Below are 23,212 nucleotides of genomic sequence, written 5' to 3'. Positions count from 1 at the left end.
ACACAGGTGAAATATGTAGCTTTAGAAATGGAAAAAAAATTCCACATAGATTTTTCTGCCCTACCAGGCAGTGACTAAGTTCTAGAAAAGACCCAGAAATTTCTCCTCTGTACCAAATTTGTCAACTGAAAACAACTCATTTTCTCTGGAAAAATGAAGAACTCTTACCCTATCAGTTTCAAGGATAATGCTTTCATATCTGTCCTTGGTGGTATGAGAGGCAGCTGAGCCTTGAGGATAGATAATCATAGCATAATCACGTGCTGCATGCAAGTCTCGTTGTGGGTCCAGGTGTGGATCACTTCCTGGGGAAATGAGCAGCACACCCAACACCTGCATGCAGTCAGTCATTGATTCACCTTCTGCTTTATTGTAAATGGAATTTTTAAAAAGAAGATATTTTAAAACCTGGCAGGTATTCAATTACTGCCGCTTTATCAAGTATTTCACCTCAATGTTGCGATGACTCTTAGCCACACAGTAGTCTGCTTGGCCAGATCCTATAATAATGTACTAAAGACATCCAGAAATCAGAAATACATAGCACCTTACAGGCCTCAGAACACATATATAAACCTATAAGATAGTATAAAACTATGGACAAGAGTTGCCTGCAAATTCATGTTTAAATATCCAACAAAATAATAATTCTACTTTTATACAACTTATCAGTGCATACAAAACTATGGACCATTCCCCAGTTCTGTTGGAAAATCTTGCTGGTCAGAGATTACAGTCTGTCCTGACCTGGCAGCTTTTTCCAAAACTCAAGGACATGGGAACTCCCTTCTCAGGGAGACTTCCAGCTTTCTACCTGACCCTGGACCCTGGAGGACTGTCCCTATCTAAAAGTTGTCTCTAATCCTGGTTGCCCGATTTATCTTTAGCATGACCTTTGTCAATTCTTGGCTAGAAGCCCCTGCTATACATAAGGTTACTAGGAGTTCTGCTATAGGACCCCACTGCCTCATACAAAGCTTTATGATAGGAGCATGTCACTTAATGCAAATTGGGTGATGTCTCAACCATTGTCCCCAACCTTTATATTCCCCTTTCTTTCTGGAATAAAACAGAGTTATAACACTTAAATCATCTCCCCAGGGAGCTGGCTCCACTAACTCACAAGCCACCCTACCCTGGTCCCTCACTTTGACTTTCTACCCCCTCGCTGAGGTGGCTGGCAATTGGAGAAAGAAGTAGACCCTCAAGCTCATTTGTGAGACTCATATTACCTTGCTAGAAAATTTGATGATGACAGTGTGGAAAAAAAATGGAAATTCTGACTCACTCTAGCTCACTACTATAGGCACTAAACCCCATAGAATAATAACAAAACACAACCAGCAAAATGTAATGCATCATATAAAATAAACATGGTGCACTCGAGAGAAGTCAATTGGAAAAGCCACCAATGACATTCTCAGTCCCACCAAGACACAAGATGAAGACTTGCTTCTAATTAACCTATTTAGCAAGGTCAGTACGATGCATAGACAAAGAAGAAATACAAAGCCAGAATATATTGGCAAAGGCATTTCACCTCATGGGAAACTACAGATAGTATAAACTCCACTGCCTTAACCGGAGCACAGCAATACCTGTGCAGCTTCCAAGACTCCATCCAGTGACAGAATTGTTGACTTTGACAGCTGGAGATATGTTTGCACATAATGAACTACTAAGGTAGATATGAGCTGTAACAGTTCCTGCTGCATGGTGGGCGGTGCTGGCGCACGCCTTTAATCCCAGGACTCTGGAGGCAGAGGCAGACGGATTTCTGTGAATTTGAGGCCAGCCTGGTCTACAAGAGCTAGTTCCAGGGAAAGCTCCAAAACTACAGAGAAACCCTGTCTCAAAAAAAAAAAATCAAACAAACAAACAAAAAAAGTTCTTGCTACAACAATTTTTCTCACAACAGGTGAGAAAAACAGATATATATCTGAGGGAAGGAAAAAATATTTGATGAAACATTTGTTTTTGATTAGATACTTGCCCTTTTATGTAGAACATGACAAAAATGTTCAGTTCCCATATCTATGGGAAGCATTTATTTAAATAATCCTAGTTTAAAAATTACATGGAAGATCATTATAGGATAACATACAAATCATAGGTTTGTTTAGCCAAGAGAAACTGGAAAGCAAAAATAAATAAATAAATAAACAAAAACTATCTACAACTTAAATTATGGATGAATCTTCAAGACATCTTGACTGTTTAAAATAATAAATAAATATACACAATCTGGTTTAATTTATACATTTCTGGATATTCTCTCCCTCCCCCTTCCCCCACTCTGCACTTGAGTTTGTGGTATATATACATATGCACGCTAGATTCCTGTTTGTATTTTTTACTAATTAAACAGAAATAGGACTGAGGAAATTGCTTCCTTGACAAAATGCCTACCATGCAAGCACAAGGGTCTAAGTTCGTATTCTCAGAAATTCTCAGAATCTACATTAAATGTCAGGCAAGATGAAGTGTGCCTATAACCCCAACTCTGAGAGAGCAGGGCAGAGGTAGATTCCTGGAGCTCACTGGCTATCCTATATACTTTAATTCACGAGTTTAGGGGCTCATTTATATATTCTTTCTCAAAAAATTAAACATAAAGAGCAATCAAGGAAAGACACCCAACATCAACTACCATGGGCTTCCATATATATTTCATATCTGGGCATATACGCCCACAAATTTACACCCTCCTACCCTCAACCATCTTCACACATACACAGAGAGGAAGGGAGGGAGGGAAGAAGACAGGAAGAGAGAGAGAGAGAGAGAGAGAGAGAGAGAGAGAGAGAGAGAGAATAACCAGAATCATGCAAATTATTTAGATGCTAAAGCATGTCCGAAAATTTGGCACCCTGTCTGCTCTACCACTGAAAGTAGACACAGGCTTATGCTTCCCTGTGTATTCTGAAAAAATACATAAAAATACATACTACCATCAGGTGAATGCTTGGTCTGTTTTTTTGTGGGTTTTTTTTTTTTTTTTTTGACCTGGAAGCTTGCCAACTTTCAAGGCAAACCAGAAAAATAAGGGTCATAAACCTGGCCCAAGTCATGATAAAAACATGATAGGTGCTATGGAGTCCAAAGTGTCTCATTAGCAACAGCAGCAAACTGTCCAGGGCTAGAGAGATGATTCCATGACTAAGAGCACTGGCGGCTCTTGCAGAGGTCCTGAGTTCAATTCCCAGCAACCACACAATACCTCACACCAGCATGCAATGATATCTGGTGCCCTCTTCTGGCGTGCCAGCCTACATACAGTCAGAACACTATATACATAATAAATAAACCTTTGAGCAGGGTGGCACTAATCTTTATACTCAGGAGGTAGAGCAGGCAGATCTCTGTGAGTTGAAAGCCAGCCTGGTCGCTGGCCAAAAGAGCTAGTTCCAGGACAGCTAGGGCTGTTACACAGAAAAACCCTGTCTTGACAAAAAACAAAAACAAACAAACAAACAAATGGCAAGCCATCCAAGACCACTGACATCTTACTGACAATGAAGACAAGCACATTGTTGGGGCGCAGTTCTGTGTTCTGCAGCAAGTAACTGACCTACCTTAATTAACATCAAAGCACTGTTGTTAGTTAGGAAGTAAATAGGAAAGAGTAGGTAGGATATCAAGATACACATAGTTTTCACAAATAGGTATAAGCCTCAGAGTATCTGTTCCTGTTACACTGTCGGTCCTGAGGCTGTCTGCCCTATAGCACCTTGAAAACCTGCTATTTATGAAGGAAATATTGTAAACCTAACCTACCCATGGGTTTGTAACCAGCAAAATCTCTTCCTTTAAAATATCTGAGGACATATAAAATGTGACAAAATACTAAACAGATCTTAAACAAACGTAAAAATTGAAATTAGAGGATGAGAAAGAGAAAGGGGAAGGGGAAGGAAGAGAACAAGAAAATAATTAATGAGAATATCTCAGATGACTGAGGGAAATTATTCCATAATTTAGCCCTGTAGTAATTGACTATTTGGGGGAAAAACCAAAGAAAGTGAAAACCAAGTAAAACAAGATTAAGTCACAGTGTAACACGTCCTGGGCCCTTAACACAACTGATGCCATGTGGAAGGCACCATTCTGATCTTAAAACTGTCCAGGTAGACCTGACACCCATCAAATGGTAACAAAGACATAACCCATTAAAGACATAGTCAGTAGTTCCAGGATCCAGGAAAGTCCCTAAGTGTACTCCTCTTCCTTTTGGGCTTCTGTAGTTTTATTCCTCACTAGCTTTTCTCTCTAACTGAAGTGTGTCAACTAGAATAATGGATTTTGTGCACAAAACACAAAGACTCACAACTGCATGAATTTGGAAAGTTTCCTGTCTAGCCAGTAGTCAGAGATAAAAACTGCTATTCCACTTTAAGAGTGTCCAAGAGTGTTCTCTGGTGAAGTTATTTTTCAAAAACAGTGCAGAACTTAAAGTTTAGGTAATGGTTCAAATTAAAGGTGAATTAAAGACAAAGCTCCTCTTCAATACACATGACAATCCAAAAATCAATATCTGGCATATTTTTAAATGTAATTTAGGATACAAATAAAATAATCTCTGTTACTTAAACAATGGGCAAATGATTATAATTTTTAAGAAGCATAAATAACCAACATAGATGTATATGAACATGAAAATATTCGTTTTCATTGAAACGAAAGGAAATAACTACAACTAGATTATGATAAGTAAGTGTTTTTTTTTCTTTCATGTTCTAACTCCTGTATGAGATCATAAAGTCAGAGACCCATGAGTGGGATTAGTCACCTTTATAGAGGAGACTTGAAAGAGCATAGACTTCTCTTTCCTCTTTAACCCTCCACACCAGCATATCTCTCTCTCTCTCTCTCTCTCTCTCTCTCTCTCTCTCTCTCTCTCTCTCTCACACACACACACACACACACACACACACATTGTGAGGGCAGAGCAAGAAGATAGCCTTGTCTGACCCAGGAAGCAGCTCTCCAAAAACATCATCTTTGATGCTACTCTTTCCAGAACTATGAAGGATAAACCCTTATGTTTAAAATCATCTTGTCTAGCATTCTTAGCAGTCCAAATGGAGTGAGAAAAGACTATGCTTTACATACAGAAATAGAAACTTCAGAAAAATAGATATCCTCAAGTATTTTGGTATTAAATAAGGAAATTGTGTAAGTGATATTTCTATCTAAGAAGGTTAAAAAGAACTAGTTAAGTGAAACAGAATATAAGAAGTAAAAATAAAAAAGAGCTCAAATAATCAATTATGCTAAAAAAGCATCAAGGAGTAAATGTAAGACAATTTTATCAAGCAACTAATAAAACAAGCATAATTTCTAGCAATACAATATGTTGAAGAAGAAAGTGGATGAAAATAGAAATGTGTTTAAATCAAAAAGAGATCAGCTACAAATATCATAAGATTATGTAATTTGTATATCATGATAACCTACAATAGATTTGGGAGTGTGAGGATGTCAACGGGAAGATAGCAACCCTAACTGCAGATTCAGTGATTTCTTTTCCTCTTAATGGAGAGATATGCATGCCCTAAGAGCTAAGACTCTGTCGCTGAACCTACATATTTGTATTACTTTAAGACTAGAAAGAACTATAATAAGGCTAAAATAGAGTGATCACTTTTACAGATAAGACACGGAACTTATGTAGCTCAAAATTCACTAAACACACACACACATAAACTTGCTATATTTAAATTTCAAACTCTCACCAAGGCAAAAGAAGTAAACCTTAAGCTGACATTTAAGCACTATGAACACTTTATTCATCTTATAAACCTATCCAGGATCTCCAATACTATTTAAAATATAATAGTTACCTGATTATTGAACCAATAAAAATGACAAAAGTAAGAAAAAAACTAGAAATAATATAATTATTATAAGTTCCAGGGGGCATAAGTAACGAATGAAAAGCATAAGAGAAGCTGACAACTTTTCCGACTAGTAATTGCCTATATGGGGAAAGATAGAATATTAATACACCAAACATGGCTTTTCCTTGTTATAAACATAATGGAAATGAAAACATCTACAGAAATAAACAACAATAACAATACCAACAGTAAAAGCTACTCATAACTCTTTCAGGAATATCATGAGTTACTTCCTCAGCTCTGCTGGGAAGAAAAACCAGAAATTTTTCAGGGATGTGACCCCTGAGAGGATATACATCATCCAGTCGATGGTCCTTGTCCCATGCAAATACACCCAGCACTAGATGAATTCATTGGGTTTAAAACAAAGCACATGAATTGATGGGAGGGGTTATTGGGTGGATAGAGAGAGAAATGGAGAGGAAGGAATACGGAGTAGATTTGATCAAAATATATTCCATCAGAGCATGAAATATTCAAATAATAGAAAAGAATAAAATTAGCAAGAACTATGCCAGACCTGAAGGAGTCCACAAAATAATATTAGCCACTGGAAAATCTTCCAGAATGAGTCTCTGTTCAGACAGCATTCCTTCCTGAAAGGGCCGAGCAGATGCCGCACAGGCTGCTTAGTCTTCTCTCAGAGATCAGCCTCCATTTCAGTTTCCTGAGACTGAACAAGCAGTTTCTAAGGAAAAGCCACAAATAAAGGGCAACCAATCGTTAATACCCGCAACAGCAAGGAGGGGGAGTGGTCCGTGCAGTACTAGGCCAGGCGAGGCCAGGCCTGAGCCAGTCTCCACAATCAGAAGGTCAAGGAGATAACCAAATAGAAGCAAAGACTGGGACTTGTCCAGGTCTGCCCTGAAATGTAAAACTGTAGCCCTGAAGAGCCCCAAACTGGCCCTAGCCAATTAGTACATGAGAATATGATTGCCATTTGTAAGTCAATCATATCTGAGATGAACTAATTGCCTAGGACCTCCCTTTGACTGTGCTTTAAATGAGCCTGTGAACTCCTCTCAGGGTTGTTGCCATCTTGCCTCTGTGTAGGATGGTCGGCCCCCACAGACCGGAATAATAAACGCTCTTGCTAATTGTATACGTGGATGGAGGTCTTCTGTCAGACTTCTCCAGAACCCTAACACTTCTCACAGCTGAAACATATTCTAGGTTGTTAGGGGAGGGGGAGCAGACATGGAAATCTTGTCAAATTAAACTTGATCTTTGAGAGGCATAAGATGGAAAGGTATAAAGATTGGTGAAAGTTTAATCATTAAAACAATGTGACGATGGCCTAATATTCACACACAGGGACCTGGATGCCCAGAAGAACAGGAAAGGCAAAAATCAAAGCAAGTTCAACTTGGGCTCCGACCCGGGAAATGAGACGGAGGGTCCACCAAGAAGACTAGGAATCTCATTTTCAAACATCTCCACCCAGCTCCACAGCTACAGTTCTGCCTTATCTGCCAGTGATTTCCATATTCTAGCACCCCTTCCCCTGAAGAGCTAGTGCCTGTTTATATAATGCTAGCTCAAGGCAGCAGGTCAATACTCCCCCTAGCTGCCCATACCTTGCTACCATTTTGCATCGACTCCTCATTTTTTCCTTTATCTTTTCCCACACCCATTCTTACTACCACATCTCCCAAAGCCCCGAAGCTCATCTGGTTTACCATATCTACATGCATAGCTTTACCTTTTTGGTAGTTGGACCACTAATCAAAATTCCACATCTCTACTTCAGATTTTCCCCTTCATCCTTTGAACAACCTAATATCTAGTCTCACCGTGACTGCTTACCTCTTCTTTCCTTTTCCTTCTGATTCATCCTCACATATCGGCATGCTCAGTACTATCTGGGACACTTTGCCAGCTAAACCAATTGGTACCTAACAAAACTTGCACTCAGTTTTCAGAGTGGGCTAACTGCTGAGAAGTAGTTGTTGCTGCAAACAATATTCAGTCATTAAGAATGGATGTTTGCTAGATTCTGGTGCCCGGAACACTAATATAATAATATATGAAAACATAGTCTTTCTCAACACTGCAAATACATGCACTCAATGAAGTGAGCCTGACTTAAATACCAATAAAAGTTTTAACTAACTAGCGATTAATAAACCACTATTCTGTTTAAGACATTTAAAGCATCCCACTCCTTGATGGAAGCCATTCCTGATACTGATGAAGAGACCAAGAACCTGAGACTAGGTGACAGGTGTATGGGAAATAAAATAACACTATTATTTTGCCTAAAGTAACACAGCAGTAAAATGACTCCTAATGACATACATGCTATGCATGTAGATCAATGCCTCACCCAGCCATCACCAGAGGAGCTCTTCCTGCTGTAGATGTTCAGCTGGAAACATGCAGGCAATGAAAAACTTTTAAGCACTCAGTCCTAATTGGGATAACGTCATTAAATCCTTCACCTCAAGGGTCAGCAATCCATGAGAAAGAGGACACAGAAAGATTGTAAAAGCCAGAGGGGATGGATAACTTCAAGGAACTGTTTTCCAGATATAACAGGACTGGTACTCATATGAATTTGTAGAGACTATGGCAGCATGCACCAGACTTCCACAGTTTTCAGCAAGACAGAGAGTCCCAGCATGGAGGGGGGTAGTACATATGGGCCCCTAATCCTAACCATGAAGCTGTCTGTCACTGGTACCCTGTTGTAGGAGACTACCTTTTTGTTTCCCGGATGACTGGCAGTTCAGATCCGAAATAATCAAACAGAAACTATATTATTTAAAACACTTCTTGGCCTATTGGATTTAACTTCTTATTGGCTAATACTTTTATATCTTAATTTAACCCATTTCTAGTAATATGTATATTGCCGTATGGCTGTGGCTTACCGGGTAAAGCTACCAGCATCTGTCTCTGGAGAGACTACATGGCTTCTCTCTTACTGTTCCTTCTTTCTCCCAGCATTCAGTTTAGTTTTCCCTGCCTAGATAAGCTCTGCCCTGCTATAGGTCCAAAGCAGTTTTTTTATTCATCAATGGTATTCACAATATACAGAAGGGACCCCACATCAGTACCCAGTGACAACAGGAAATATTTTATTTTCCAATGAAGTGTCACTGAGTGTATCACTCACAAGACAGGGCAGTCTCCCTACGCAGGAGTAGTTGACAACACAGAATTAAGTCAATTGTCTTTGTGTGGACTTTTTGTTATGTTTTGTCATTTGTTGTTGTCGTTGTTGTATTGATTTTTTTACCTGTTTGTTTTGGTTTTTATTTTAGAGAGATGGATAATTTGTTTATTTTTGCTTGTTTCTTACTTGTTTTTTAAGAAAGAGGTAAAACAAAGTTGCACATAACTCTCTCTCTCTCTCTCACACACACACATACACACACACACAGAGAGAGAGAGAGAGAGAGAGAGAGAGAGAGCTTTCCCTCTTTCTCTTTTTCTCTTTTCCTACATACATTCTTCAACTTACAAGTCCAGAATCTGATCTGGTTTACAATATCTGGATATTTATCTTTACTTTTTTTGGAAGAGAGAGAACAAGATAAATTTGGGTGAATAGGGAGGTGGGGAGGATCTGAAGAGAGTTGGAGGAAATGAAGAAACATGATCAAAATGTATTATATGAAATAATTTTAATAAAAAAAAATCTAGCAGAGCATGAGTCAATGAGTGAACCAGCAAGCAACATTCCCACATGGTTGGTGTGCAACATCCTATTTAAGTTCTGCCCTGATTTTCTCACTGCTAGATTATGACCTGGGATTTAGGACAAATAAATCCATTCCTCAAAAAAGAAATGAAAACAATAACACCAACAAAAAGTAACAATCTAAAATCCAGATGGGCAAATCCCAACCAAAAGACACAACTCTCTCCTCAAGAATTTACCAACCCAAGAGCAATGAAGCTATGGGAACAAGGTAGACAAAATTCCAGACACAGAACTCAGAGAAACTAATTATAAATATGATCAAACAATTAAAGGCATGGACGTTTTCAGGGAAACACAAATAGCTTAACAGAAGTAGATGACAAGATTCAAAATTAAATTTTAATAAATAGAGAGAATTAATTAAGAAAAGCAACCTGAAATGGTGATGGAAATAAAAGCCACAACAGGACAAATAAAAAGTTCAGTAGAAAAACCTCACCAATAGAATGCAGAAGGCAAAATATCAAGATATCAAAACAAAGTAGAGGAATTAGATCATTCGGGTAAGGTCTTCGGACACAATTAAGATAAAAGCTCATAAATTACAGGAAACAATTTCATGCAGAAGGAATACAAAATATTTTTAATAAACCATAGACAAAAAGCTTTCTAAATATAGGAGAAGAAGAGTCACTTAGAAACAGGGGATACAGGGCCAGAAAAAAAACTGTCTGTGTCATAATGTACTTAAACACTCAATATACAGAATAAAGAAAGTACCTTGAAAGCTGCAAAAAAAAAAAAAAAAAAGTTAAATCATCCCCAAAGGCAAGCCTGTCAGAATGGTGCTGGCTTATCAGTCCAAACCTTGAGAGCAAGAGGGGCTTGTAATGATGCATTTCAAACTTTGACAGAAGATTCTGCCAGTTCAGTCCAATACTGATAAGTCCAATACACTAGATAAGATCCCAATAAGCGAAGGTGAATGTAAAACTTCACTTGGTGAAAGCAGCTAGGGAATTTGGGACCACCACGTGAACTCTACAGAAGATACTGGAAGGAAAACTTAAGCATGAAGAGAATAATAAATACAATCAAGAGACTACAGAAAATACAAATAAAAAGGTAAATAAGAAATTTCTGAAAGCTATAAAATCAGGAAGGTGACAGGGAGCATTACACACCTCTCAGTAATAACTGAAAATTAATGCTCCGGAATCCTCATCAAAAGACACAGAGTAGAAGATTGAATTAGAAATAAAATTCTTTTTATTTCTTCCAAGAAATACTGCCCTAGTGTAAGGATGGAAATAGGTAGAACTGGGAGAAAATACACAGAGTGAGGCAGATCAGCCAAATACTCTCTCTCAGACATGGGTCCAAGTGTCAAAGCTTTAAATGTGCTTAGCATAAAGAACCTAGAAAGTGGTCATAGGAAGACAGAAGAAAGATTTGGGGGGAGGTTGCAGCATGGCCGATTGTCATCGCTATTGGTTACAAATCAGAACTCAAAGGTAAAATATCACACACTTTTATTATCACATATGGAGGAAGCAGCCTGTTACCACCCGAAAACTTCCTCTGTGTTGGTAAATATCAGTAGTACCTGTACATGTTGGAGGATAAAACTCAAAAAGTCAGTGTGTGTGCGTGTGTGTGTGTGTGTGTGTGTGTGTGTGCACATGGAGGGAGGGAAGGGAAGGGGGAAGGGCGAGGGGGATAAAGAGATAGAGATATATCCAGGATCTTCTATGTGGCTCCCCTTTGAAACTATCCACTGGAGCCTGGTGGGCTCAGCATGGCATACAACTGAAGGTGCTGACTGCCTTCTCCCTGTCTCCAAATTCATCAGTTGCCAAGGGTAAAGCAAGGAAGGCTACTGACCTCATGAGCTCCTCTTTGATCCATAATTAGCCATTGAGGGGCCCAGTCTTGTGCAGACTCAGGGCAGGCAAGCACAGCTGCTTTAAGACTCTGTTTCAATAGCTGGCATTCCATGAAGACAGAACTTGGCATTTCTCTCTATCTTCCAACTTTTATATTCTCCGGGCTCCCCCTTTCAGAAGGTCCCCTTAGCCTTAGGGAGATTGGTATAAATGCCCTGTTTAGGACTGAGAACTCAGCTATCATTTGTTCTAAGCATCATAAGCAGCCCTGCGTGGGAAGCTAATCTCAAAGCATGACGGGAAAAAACTCAACACAAGTTCTCTAAAACTAAAATACTAATTATATTGTGGAGAAGCTAGAAGAGACAAAGGTTCTGTCCTCACCCTTCAGCTCACAGAAAAGGAAACCTCCAAAGTGAGTCCTGGCACATTCCAGTTTGTGATAGGCACAGTGTTGCTCTCCCCAGAGCACATGGGAGAGAATGTTACCCTGACAACTTTCATAAATAGCCACAATATGCTTATTTTAATCAGCATCCTTACAATAAACCTCCAGTAAATTAAAAATCATAATTACAGCAATGTATGATTGACATTATGTAAATAATTCAGATTTTAAAGTGCGTCATTTTTTCTTGCTATACGAGTGTGCCATATCTAACAAATGTACAGCAAATGATCCCACTTAATATTGCCAATCTTTCTCATTTGTCTAGACCATACATTGTTACAGAGAAACACTGTCTCCAAAAAAACAAAACAAAACAAAAACAAAGCAAAACAAACAAAAAAATTATCTAAGCAAGTGATTGGAATTCTTTCCATCCTGGGCTCACCCTCTGATTCCAGATCCTTCCAACATTGGTTTTACAAAACACCCGCAAGTCCAACAGAACCCTATTTATCATGTCCCAATGCCCAGCATGTTGTCATTAGCAACAAACAGCCCAGCAACACATCATTCAAGCCCCAGGCTGCACAGATCAAGCTATTTTTAAAGTGTGTTTTCCTGCAGCTTATTCAATTCTTTTGATTAAAAAAGAAGAAAGAAAGAAAGGCTATAATGTCCTAGACAATGAACCCCGCATGGCTCATCACTAAATATGTCTCATGGCTTTGGTTGATGGTATGTACAACTGAAGGCTTCAACAAAGAAAACCAATGCAAATAATAATGGCAATTTCCTTTTCCCTACATTTTCATCATTCATTTTGGCCTGACTAGCCCTTTCTGCCTTACCTACTCTCTGTGTGCCTTACTAGTTGCGTCTTCAAGAAGCCTTAGGAGCTTGTATTTACCATGTCCCTGACACTCAGTGTGGTTTGCTTTGGGTGTCTCATTTAATGACACAGACCAGGGATTTTAAACAGCATGCCCAAGGTACCTTAGAATATGGAGATGACAAAGCTCGAGGCACTGCCTCCTAAGCAGGTTCCCACCCCTGTCCACAATGACACCTTCTGCCAAAGAAGGAGTGTGGTGGTAATGAGCCACTTAACCCCGCTGGCCCTCAATCTCTTCCCTTGTCAGAGGAAGTAATGAGTTCTGCCCTGCCTATTTCACGTGGCAGCTACAGGAAGCAAATAAGACAACGTATGTGAAGGAATTTCTGAAATGCTAATAAAAGATTAAAAGTGTCGTTTTATTATCTTCACAGAGAAGACAGCTAAAGAGCCCTGGAATCTGATACAGCAGATTTAACCTCTTACCAACTGTGTTACTGTGGACAGTAGTGAAAGTTCTATAAACAGAATGTCTTCTAAACAATGAAGCAAAGACGTTGAAAACGATCACGAAGTCCCTGCTAGGGATCCAGTCAAGATTTACATTAAACTTAACCCGAGTCACAACTTCCCAAAATGCAGCTGAAATTGTCTCTAGATATTAAAGAAGTAGTGAATTTTCAAAAGTTTAAGGATTTAAGGATTCTTAGAAAATCATCTCCCTGCAATTACTGTTCCTTTGGATTTTGAGAAGAAAAAAAATAATGGTGCCTAGATTAAAACTGAAATCTCACTCAAAACTTCTGAAATTGTGCCTAAGCTGAACGATGGCAACTCATTCTGTCTGCAAAAGCTAAGACTGAGTTAGTGTTTTGCCAGAGTTTGGAAGAATATTACACTAGTTACAGCCCCAGTGAATCTGGATTTCAAAGGGCTCTTGGCAGTCTCAGTCTCTGATCCTCCACTGACTGCCACAGCCAAATGTGCCAGTTTGTCCCCCACCAAGGAGTAAGTTTCTCTCTTCCCACACCCACGGCAGCTTTTACTGTTATTCTGATTTTTGTTTTCAGCCATTTTGACTGCAGCAAAATGAAATCTCAAAGTAATTTAACATTAATTTCCCTGATAGCGAAGGGTGTTGAGCTTAAAAAAATTAGTTCTCAAATGTTTATATTTCTTCTTCTGAAAACTCTGTTTAGCTCTATATTACAAGTTTTAACTGGATTGTTTTCTTGGTGTTTTTTATTTTACATTTTTCAAAAATTATTTTTTTTTTAAAAATCATCCATATAATCCATATATATTTACGTGGCTGTATGTCCCCAGCCCCTCAACCCCCTCATCCGCCCCTTTGCTTCTCACTCAACTTTCCCTTTTCTTTCACACCCTATAGCCAGACATGGCTCTGCTTTTGCAAAATCTAGAAAATAAAAACGAGAGAAAATACATGATATTTGTCTTTCTGATGTGGGATTCCCCTCTGTATGCTGTGAATACCATTGGTTAATAAAGAAACTGTCGTGGGCCTGCGCAGGGAATAGAGGTAGGCGTAGGGGGAGAACTAAACCGAATGGTGGGAGGGAGAAGGAAAAGCCAAGGAGAAGCCATATAGCCCTGCTGGAGACAACGCCTGATGGAACTTTCCAGGTAAGCCACAGCCACATGGCGATACACAGATTAATAGAGATGGGTTAGTCTAGAATATGAGTTAGCCAGAAATATGCTTAAGCAACTGTTGGCCAAACAGTATTGCAAATAATATGGTTTCTGTGTGATTATTTCGGGGCTGAGAAGTCGGGAAATGAACAAGTTGCCTCCATACATCTTTCTATGATTGAATTAATTGGTTAAAAATTGTACTATTCAGTAACACCTATTTTCATGTAAATCACATAGCTCATTCCTGGTTCTGAACAAAATTCTATTATACATATATATGTATATATACAATATATACGCACATGAATATAAGTATAATAATACACACATATAATGTATTTATATTTTCTTTATCTATTTGTTTTTATTTTAACATTTTTAATTTTAAATATTTAATTATTAATTAATATTAAATATTAAGAATTCTGTTGAATGGATAAAGAAAATGTAGTGCATTTACACAATGGAGTACTACTCAGTGGTAAAAAACAATGACAAATTGAAATTTGCAGGCAAATGGATAGCACTAGAAAAAAAAATCCTGAGTAAGGTAAACCAGACCCAAAAAGACAAACACGTTATGTACTCACTCTTAAGTGGGTATTAGATGTAAAAGAAAGGATAACCAGGCTACAACCCACAACCCCAGAGAAGTCATGTTAAAAAAAAGGACCCTAAGAGGGACAAACATGGAGGACCCCAGGAAAAGAAAATAGTTAAGATCTCCTGGGAAGCTGGGAAGGGGAGTAGAAGGGAGGAGTTGAAGGATAGGAACATGAGGGATCCAGATGACCAAGTTGGGAAAGCGACTGAGAGGGGAAGCAATGAAAGAGATACCTTGAAAGAAGGTACCCTAGTGGGGTTAGGGAGAAACCAAGTGCTAGAAAAATTCCCAGGAATCAGCAAGGATGACCCCAGCTAAGACTTCTAGCAATAATGGAGAGGGTGTCTGAACTGGTGTTCACCTATAATCAGATTACTGACTACCGTAATTGACATCATAGAACCTACATTCAGTAACTCATGGAAGCAGATGCAGTGATCCACAATAAAGCACTGGGCTGAGCTCCTGCAGCTTAGTTGAAGAGAAGAAGGAGGGATCATATGGGGGGGGGGGGCATGGATCAAGATCATGATTGGGCAAACCACAGAGACAGCTGACCCTAGCTAGTGGGAGCTCACAGACTCTTTACTGACAACTGTGATCCTGCATGGGACTGAACTAAGCGCTCTGAAAGTGGGTGGCAGTTATGTGGTTTGATCTGTTGGGAGGGCCCATAGCAATGGGACCAGGACTTCTCCCGGGTGTATGAACTGGCTTTTTGGAGCCCATTCCCTATGGTGAGATACCCTTGCTCAGCCTTAGTGGCCTTAACTTGGTATATCAGACTTTGTTGACTCCCCAAGGAAGGCCTTACCTCCTCTGAGGAGGGGATGGGGAGTGAGATGGGGGGAAGTGGAGAAGCAGGAGAAGGGGAGGGAGGGGGAAGTGGGGCTAGTCTCTAAAATTTAAAATATTTTAAATAAAAATAATTTGCTTCTGAAAAACAAAATTAAAAGTTTTATCTAAAAATTATTCTCCATCCAAGAGAGAAAAATCTAAATAAGATGAATATACACTCTATGAAAGACATCATCTATATAACTGCATGGCAAGATTAAAATAGACTTTACTTTCTTTACAAGAATATATTTGTTGGCTCAATGATTCTTCTCTTACCACTTATCTCACTTCTATAGCTGATTTTCCCTTTTTTAATTTAGAAGGTTTTCATCCTTTTAATTTCAGTCATATTTTCAATCATATAAAAAGAAATAGCAATACATTTTAGTATCAGAAATATGATAGACAATGCATTCAAACCAGAAGAGATAAGAGTGAAACCATTATTAATATTGAGATAAATGTAACAGATAGTTGATGATAAAAGGAATTGCAATGCTTTCAAGATGAAGCAATTAAACACAACCTAAACTCTTCCCACAGAATGCATGATGCAAACACACACTCAGATACCCATGCATTAGGACCACTCTTGTTCTTACTATGGCTATACAGCTTGAGGCCTAGGGAAGGTTCTTAGCCTTCACATCCCAATATTCTTCCTCCATCATAAAAAAAAAAAAAAAAGATTAGTATGACATGGGAAGTGGGGTTGTTGTGAGGATTTATAAAAGGATACGTAAATAAAATAGTGCTAATGTGAAATTATTAATTAGAATAGCACCTATGGAGTAAGTGTTCATGTGATACATAAAACTATTGTTATCAAAAAAATCATCATGTAACATTGCACAGAAACCCTACAGGTCCAGCAGCAGCACACATACCTTGGTTGTAATCAACAGCTCTCTAATCGTACTTAAGACCTGTTGAACAGATGGGATACCATAACAACTGGTTTGGGAATCCTAGCTAACTAACCAGTGCTGAAGCAATAATGGTTACAGAATCAGAATCTTCAACTATTAAATCACCAATTCCCAACAACAATCCATAAACTAAACATTTGTCCTTAAACCCACAGATAAGTATAGAGTTCACCTCTCATCAAGGAAACTTCTCTTTGCAACAGATGGAGACTACTACTGAAAACCACAACCAAATCAATATACAGAGTTGTGGAGCCCAGTTCCAGTGAACATACCTTCAAATAATCTCCCAAACTTAAGACTCAGGGATTATTACAGAAGAGGCAGGGAGACATTGTAAGAGCCAGAGGGTCAGGAAGTTTGCTGTGAGATTGTTTTTCCTAGTAATATCAGAAGTTACACAAATAAAGTCTTGGCAGTCAGACTGCCCAATCATGAGCTCGACAAGGAGGACACCAACAAATATGCCAAACAAGAAGCCTTTGGGGCCTTAATCCTATACAAAGAACTATGGGTAACTGAGGAAAATTGGGAGCAGGGGAGGTTGTCTTGCCCAGGGAAGAGAACATCAATTGGCTATTAACCCACCTCCATCAGGCTATCCAGTACCAAATGGTGCCCTGAAAATAAACCTACAAGTATCAACATATGGATATATGTTGATAAATATATACATATTTAAGAATATATATTCATATATATACTATAAGCAATATATGCATGCAATAGCAATTTTTTTAAAAAAAGAGGTTATGCATACAGAAGAGTTGGGAGGGGTATATGAGAGAGCGTGGAGAGAAGAAAAGAAATGTTTTAAATGTTAAATGTCGAAAATACAATCTCTAAAAGAAGCAACACCCAACAGAAACAGCACAGCAGTCATTTAGAATAGATAGCAGCAGGACTTTCTGCTCCCACAGCAGTAGCTCCCTGGGCAAGAGCACAAGGTGATTTAGGATGAGAGTTAGCTAGATAGACACCATGCTTCTGCTCAAAATGTGTTGCTCAGGTTCACAGGAGCTTAATCACCCGAAAGCTTGTTACAAAGGCAGAATCCCTGTAAGTCATGAATCAAAATCTGGAATCCAACAAGACTTCCCAAGAGAACAAATGCACATTCTTATAGGACACTATGATTCCAAACACAAAAGTGATGGGTTACTAGGTGATTAATGCTAAAGCCCCAAGGTCACCTACTAGAGTCGTGGTCTTCTGCCCTCCTTTGTTTTTTTTTTTTTTTTCTGGGTGTTTAAGAGCAAGAACTGTAGATTTCCTTTGGTGAAAAGAACTTTCTGCCAAACCTGAACTGAACTGGCCAAGAGAAACAGTCACCTCTCTCACTAATTCATGTGCATATCAATTACAACCCCAGAGCAAAAAAAAAAAAAAGAAAGAAAAGAAAGAAAAAAAACCGAACATGTAAAATTTTGATTCTGTTTTATTTCTATTGCAAATTGCTTCCATCAGATCAACAAAAAATTTCTTAGCCACAGTAACATAAAAGGATATGCTTTACTGAATTACGCTGTCAGCTGGAAATTGGCCATTGACCTGTGAATCCTTTTTTAATAAGAACATTTTGCTGGTATTGATTTATAGGGAACATTATTTCCTGTTGCAATATGAGTGGTAATAATTTTTCCTCCGAGACACCTTATGTTTTGAGAGTTCCTATAACAAATGAGATTTTAACAAGGCAGGAGTGATTTGATGTGATTGGAGACTGTTTGCTATGCATTGGTGATTTGTTTAATTGAACACGATCTAGAAGACTCCCTTATTACAAATACACACTAGCAACAACTGCCTTACGTGCTTCTGAAGATGGAAATGGGACGTGAGACTACAGAATGTCCTCAAGCAGAAAGGGAATCCAATTTAAACTTGGAACTATTTTACATGCCCTAAAACAACTTAAGTTTTTACACTAGAATCTTGGCTAGTAAATGTTTAACTTTCTTGAGTAACTGCGTTTTATAGACATTAGTAGGTGCTAGAGTCCTTGGATTAGAACTCGTGTCTTAGAAAAACTGTGATTTTCTAACAATCATTTACCAGCCAGCCTCTGTGGTATCACTCTGCTTTCCAGGATCATATCTGTCTGTAATGAACATCTTACTGAAGTACATAAACACACATCTGCATCCAGGCAATATATTTCTTATTCTCAAGCTTCAACAGAGAACATCAACTCTACCCACAAGGCAGTGTGTGAAACACCTTATGAACTCTGCACCTAGTGAAAGATATCACTTGTGTAGGCCCAATCAACCTGTATGTCAGGGACAAAAGATGGAGCTTATTGCTACCTACTACTAACTAAAAGTTTTGTAGAGAAAAACCACACATTAGGGAAAGAATTGTTGTTTTCCCAGGAGGTGACTCTTGACCTCCAAATAAAAGGAAATCAGACAGGACAGCATCAGGACCTATGCGAATTGAAAACAACATCACTGCAATATGACAGCACGTACATTTAATGAGTGTCCTGTGGAAAAACTATAAATGGATAATATAAAACTAGCCTTCCTAGAATAATTTTATGTGAAGCAAGCAGTGATTTCTGCTTAAAGGAATTCCACTCTAGCGTTTATAACATCTTGGTTAATAGGATGGGGTAGCACACTCCTTTAATCAAAGCACTAAGAAGGCAAAGGCATGAATTCTCCATGAGTTTGAGACCATCCCAAGCTACATAATGTAGTAGAATTTCATATGTGTTTTAATAAATAAAGCTTGCCTGAAGATCAGAGAGTAGAACAGCCCAACTGCTCAGCCTTATGACCAGGCAGCGGTAACACACACCCTTAACCCCAGTAGCCACACTAGTTGCTATAGAAAGCAGGTAGTGCATGTCTTTAATCCCAATGCCTTTAATACCAGTCCTAGAAAGGAATATGAAATGGGAGAAGAATAAGTGGTTTTTAAACATAAAGCAAAGAAAACCAGCCTATAAGTCACAAACCCAGAGAACCTAGACAACAATAAGGACCCTAAGAAAGACATACATGGTTCTAATTTACATAGGAAGTATGAAAAGACAAGATCTCCTGAGTAAATTGGGAGCATGGGAACCATAGGAAAGGATTGAAGGGAAGGGGAGACGAGAGAGGAGCAGAGAAAAATGTATAGCTTAGTAAAATCTGTTGCGGGAGCTCCTTCCCCTCCTTCAGCCAATAGCCGCTAAGATACCAGCCCATTGGGGTGTGGTCTCTCTTTCTTTAAAAAAGCGGCCACTTCCCTCTCTGCTCTCTCTTACTTCCTGCTCTGCTTCCGGCGACTAGACTCCCTTCCTGATTGCGCAGAGGGCTGTTGTCTGGGACGGTGATCTGTAAGTTTTTTTCCCCTTTAAATAAATAACCATTCTATTAATCATAATTCCAAACTGGTGTGGGATTGTTTGTGACTTATGCCTTCGCCTTCAAAAATGATTCAAAAATAAAAATAAATAAAATGGGAGTAGACAGCTCACAATTTCAGCCTCATTCTGAGTTTCCAGGAGGCAGGATCACCATTTTTAGGCTGAGAAAGAGGTAAGAGCCAGTGGGTGGCTGCTTTGTTTTTCTGGTCTTCAGGTTGAACCCCAATATCTGTCTCCGTGTTTTTATTAATTGTGCTACAATATAACAAATTCCTGGCCAACTCTGGCTACACAGAGAGATCTTTATTTTTTAACTTCTGTTTTTTTTTTTATTTTTTTTTAAACTGTCTTTTTTCTTTATGCATACCAATCTAAGCTCCCACTCCTTCCCCTCCTCCCATTCCCTCCACTTACTGCCACTACTGCACCCCCCATCCATTCCTCAGAAAGGGTAAGGCACATTGCTTTGGAGAAAGTCCAAGGCCCTCCCTACCATATCTAGGACTGAGCAAGGTATCCATCCAAAGAGAATAGGTTCCCAAAAAGTCAGTACAAATCAGTAGGGATAAATCCTGGAGCCACTGCCAGTGGCCCCTCAGTCTACCCGAGCCATGTAACTTTCCACAACACTCAGAGAGACTAGTTTGGTCCTATGATTGCTCGTTCACAGTCTTACTGGTGTTGGTGATCTCCCATTAGGTTACATAGACTGCTTCAGTGTGTGTACCCATCATGGTCTTGACTTCTTTGCTCATATTCCCATTCCTCCCCCTCATATTCCCATTCCTCCCACTTTTCAACTGGACTTTGGGTGGTCAACCGAGTGTTGTGATGCAGGTTACTGCCTCTGTTTCCATCTGTTGCTGGATGAAGGTTCTATGGCTATATTTAAGATAGTCAGCAGTCTGACTACAGAGCAAAGCCTCTTCGGACCCCCTCTCCTCCACTGCTTAGGCTCTTAGCTGGGGTCATCCTTGTGGATTCCTGAAAATTTCTCTAGAACCAGGTTTCTTCCTAGGCCCATAATGACTCCCTCAATCAAGATATTTCTTTCCTTGCTTTCATCTTATAGCTAGATCTTGTGAACAACAACAAAAATATCAAACTCAATTGTACCCTACCTGAATGTTTAGCTAACTTTTAGCTTCTGGTATGAACTGCCATGGGTACTCAACTGTACACAATCTGAATGTTTAGCTGACTTTTAGCTCCTGGCATGGATTGCCATGGGTGCTATATTGTACATCATCTGAATGTTTAGTTGATTTTTAGCTCCTGGAAGTGGACTGTCATGGGTTTCTCTTTTCTTTTTATCTGTTGGAAGTTGGTGATTGACCCAGTTTATTCATCTTTGCCTCATTCCTGCACCATTCGATGCCTTTTTTGTTAGTTTATTATCTCCTTTGGCAGTTGTACTTTTGAACACTTATCATTTTTGGAGTCTTGTTTTCATTGCCGATGGCAAAAGTATTTTATGAAAAGAGGTGCAGACGCGGCGGGAGACCCAGCGCGCACAGACGCGGCAGGAGACGCTAGGGTCCAAGCATAAAACAGTGAAGCCCACACTGAGAGTAGATCGTCCCACTACAATTAAATCAAGTAGGTTCTTTGGTGGCTGGCCTGCAGAGTAGTAGGCCTTTTGTAGGCGAGGTCCCTGGCGAACGGGGAGCCTGGTCCTGTCCCTGAAGACCCTCCTGAGTGGTGAGAGTGTTCTTGGCCCACGGTGGGACCCAGGAAACGAAGCGGGGGCATTCTCCGACCCCCTTGTCTCCCCGGTCATTCTGCAGGGGCTGCCCTCTTCTGCTGGGGCTGCTCCTCCTCTGCTACGACCTCTCTCTCCCTGGCACATCCCATCTTGTGCCCAGGAGCTTCCTTCCTTCTCCCTCCCTTCCACGGGCCGCGGGATCACCCAGTTCAGCCTGTTTGGGCGCTGGGTCAGGTGCTCTCGGGGCAGAGGGCAGCAGGAGTTTCTTTGTTTTGGTGGCTGGCCTGCAGAGTGGGAAGCCTATTGTTGGCGAGGTCCCTGGCAAATGGGGAGCCTGGTCCTGTTCCTGAAGACCCTTCTGAGTGGTAAGAGGGATCTTGGCCCCCTGCGGGAGCCAGGAAACAGAGCGGGGCATTTTGTAAGCATGGCCCCTGGCCAGCAGGGAAACCTGATCCTGTTTAAGAAGACCCATTAGAAGCATCGGTAGGAAGAGATGGGCAGGTGCCAAGGCAAGAATTCACCCAACAATCTGAAAAACAACATGAAAACACCACAACCCAATGATCTTACAACAGAAGGACTTGAACACCCTAACACAGAAGAAATGGAAAAAATTGACTTTATGAAAGCAATAGAGTCCCTTAAACATCATGTAAAAAATGCCCTTATAGAAATGGATGAGAAGTATAACAAAAAGTTTGAAGAAATGAGTAAATACGTAAATGATACCCTGGGAAACCAAGAGAAGAGACGTGACATGTAGAGTAAGTGAGGGCAGGGAAGATGAGTGCCAGACACTCTTTTAGACAGACCTATTAAAAAATGCTTCTCTGTATCTCATTAGGCACCCTAAGTTTTTTAATATTCATTGTTTTGTGTGTATTTTGCCTGCATGTACATATACATGCCATGTGCAAAGCTAGTGTCAAATGGATGTCACAAAAGGGAATCAAAACCCCTGAAACTGGAATAACAGAAAGCCATTGTCTGGGTGCTAGGAATCAACTTTAGATCTTATATAAGAATAACAAAAGCCTCAGTGCAGGAGCAGGAACTGTTCCTGGGCCACACTGATGAAATCTTCCATATCACCATAGAACCTGGCGATGGATGGAGATAGAGACAGAGACCCACATTGGAGCACTGGGCTGAGCTCCCAAGGTCCAAATGAGGAGCAGAAGAAGGGAGAACATGAGCAAGGAAGTCAGGACCATGAGGAGTGCGTCTACCCACTGAGACGGTGGGACTGATCTAATGGGAGCTCACCAAGGACAGCTGGACTGGGACTGATGGAGCATGTGATCAAACTGGACTCTCTGAATGTGGCTGACAATGAGGGCTGACTGAGAAGCCAAGGACAATGGCACTGAGTTTTGATTCTACTGCATGGACTGGCCTTGTGGGAACCTAGTCTGTTTGGATGCTCACCTTCCTAGACCTGGATAGACGGGGGAGG

At 39.9% G+C, this 23,212-nt stretch overlaps 1 protein-coding gene across 1 annotated transcript in view; it reads left to right on the top strand.

Moving 5' to 3' along the window:
- Vstm2a (V-set and transmembrane domain containing 2A) overlaps positions 1-22,963 on the top strand; it is a 54,280-nt gene extending 31,317 nt beyond the window's left edge. Inside the window, exon 5 of the mRNA XM_057772986.1 lies at positions 22,854-22,963. Coding sequence (XP_057628969.1) covers positions 22,854-22,876 — 23 coding nt within the window. The 3' untranslated portion in view covers positions 22,877-22,963. The remainder of the gene's footprint in view (positions 1-22,853) is intronic.
- The last annotated feature ends 249 nt before the right edge of the window (positions 22,964-23,212 follow it).

Source organism: Chionomys nivalis, chromosome 6 (assembly GCF_950005125.1).
Source record: "Chionomys nivalis chromosome 6, mChiNiv1.1, whole genome shotgun sequence".
NCBI classification, from domain to species: Eukaryota; Metazoa; Chordata; class Mammalia; order Rodentia; family Cricetidae; genus Chionomys; species Chionomys nivalis.
Note: the sequence above shows the minus strand (reverse complement) of the source record. Positions and strands in the feature narration are given on the sequence as shown.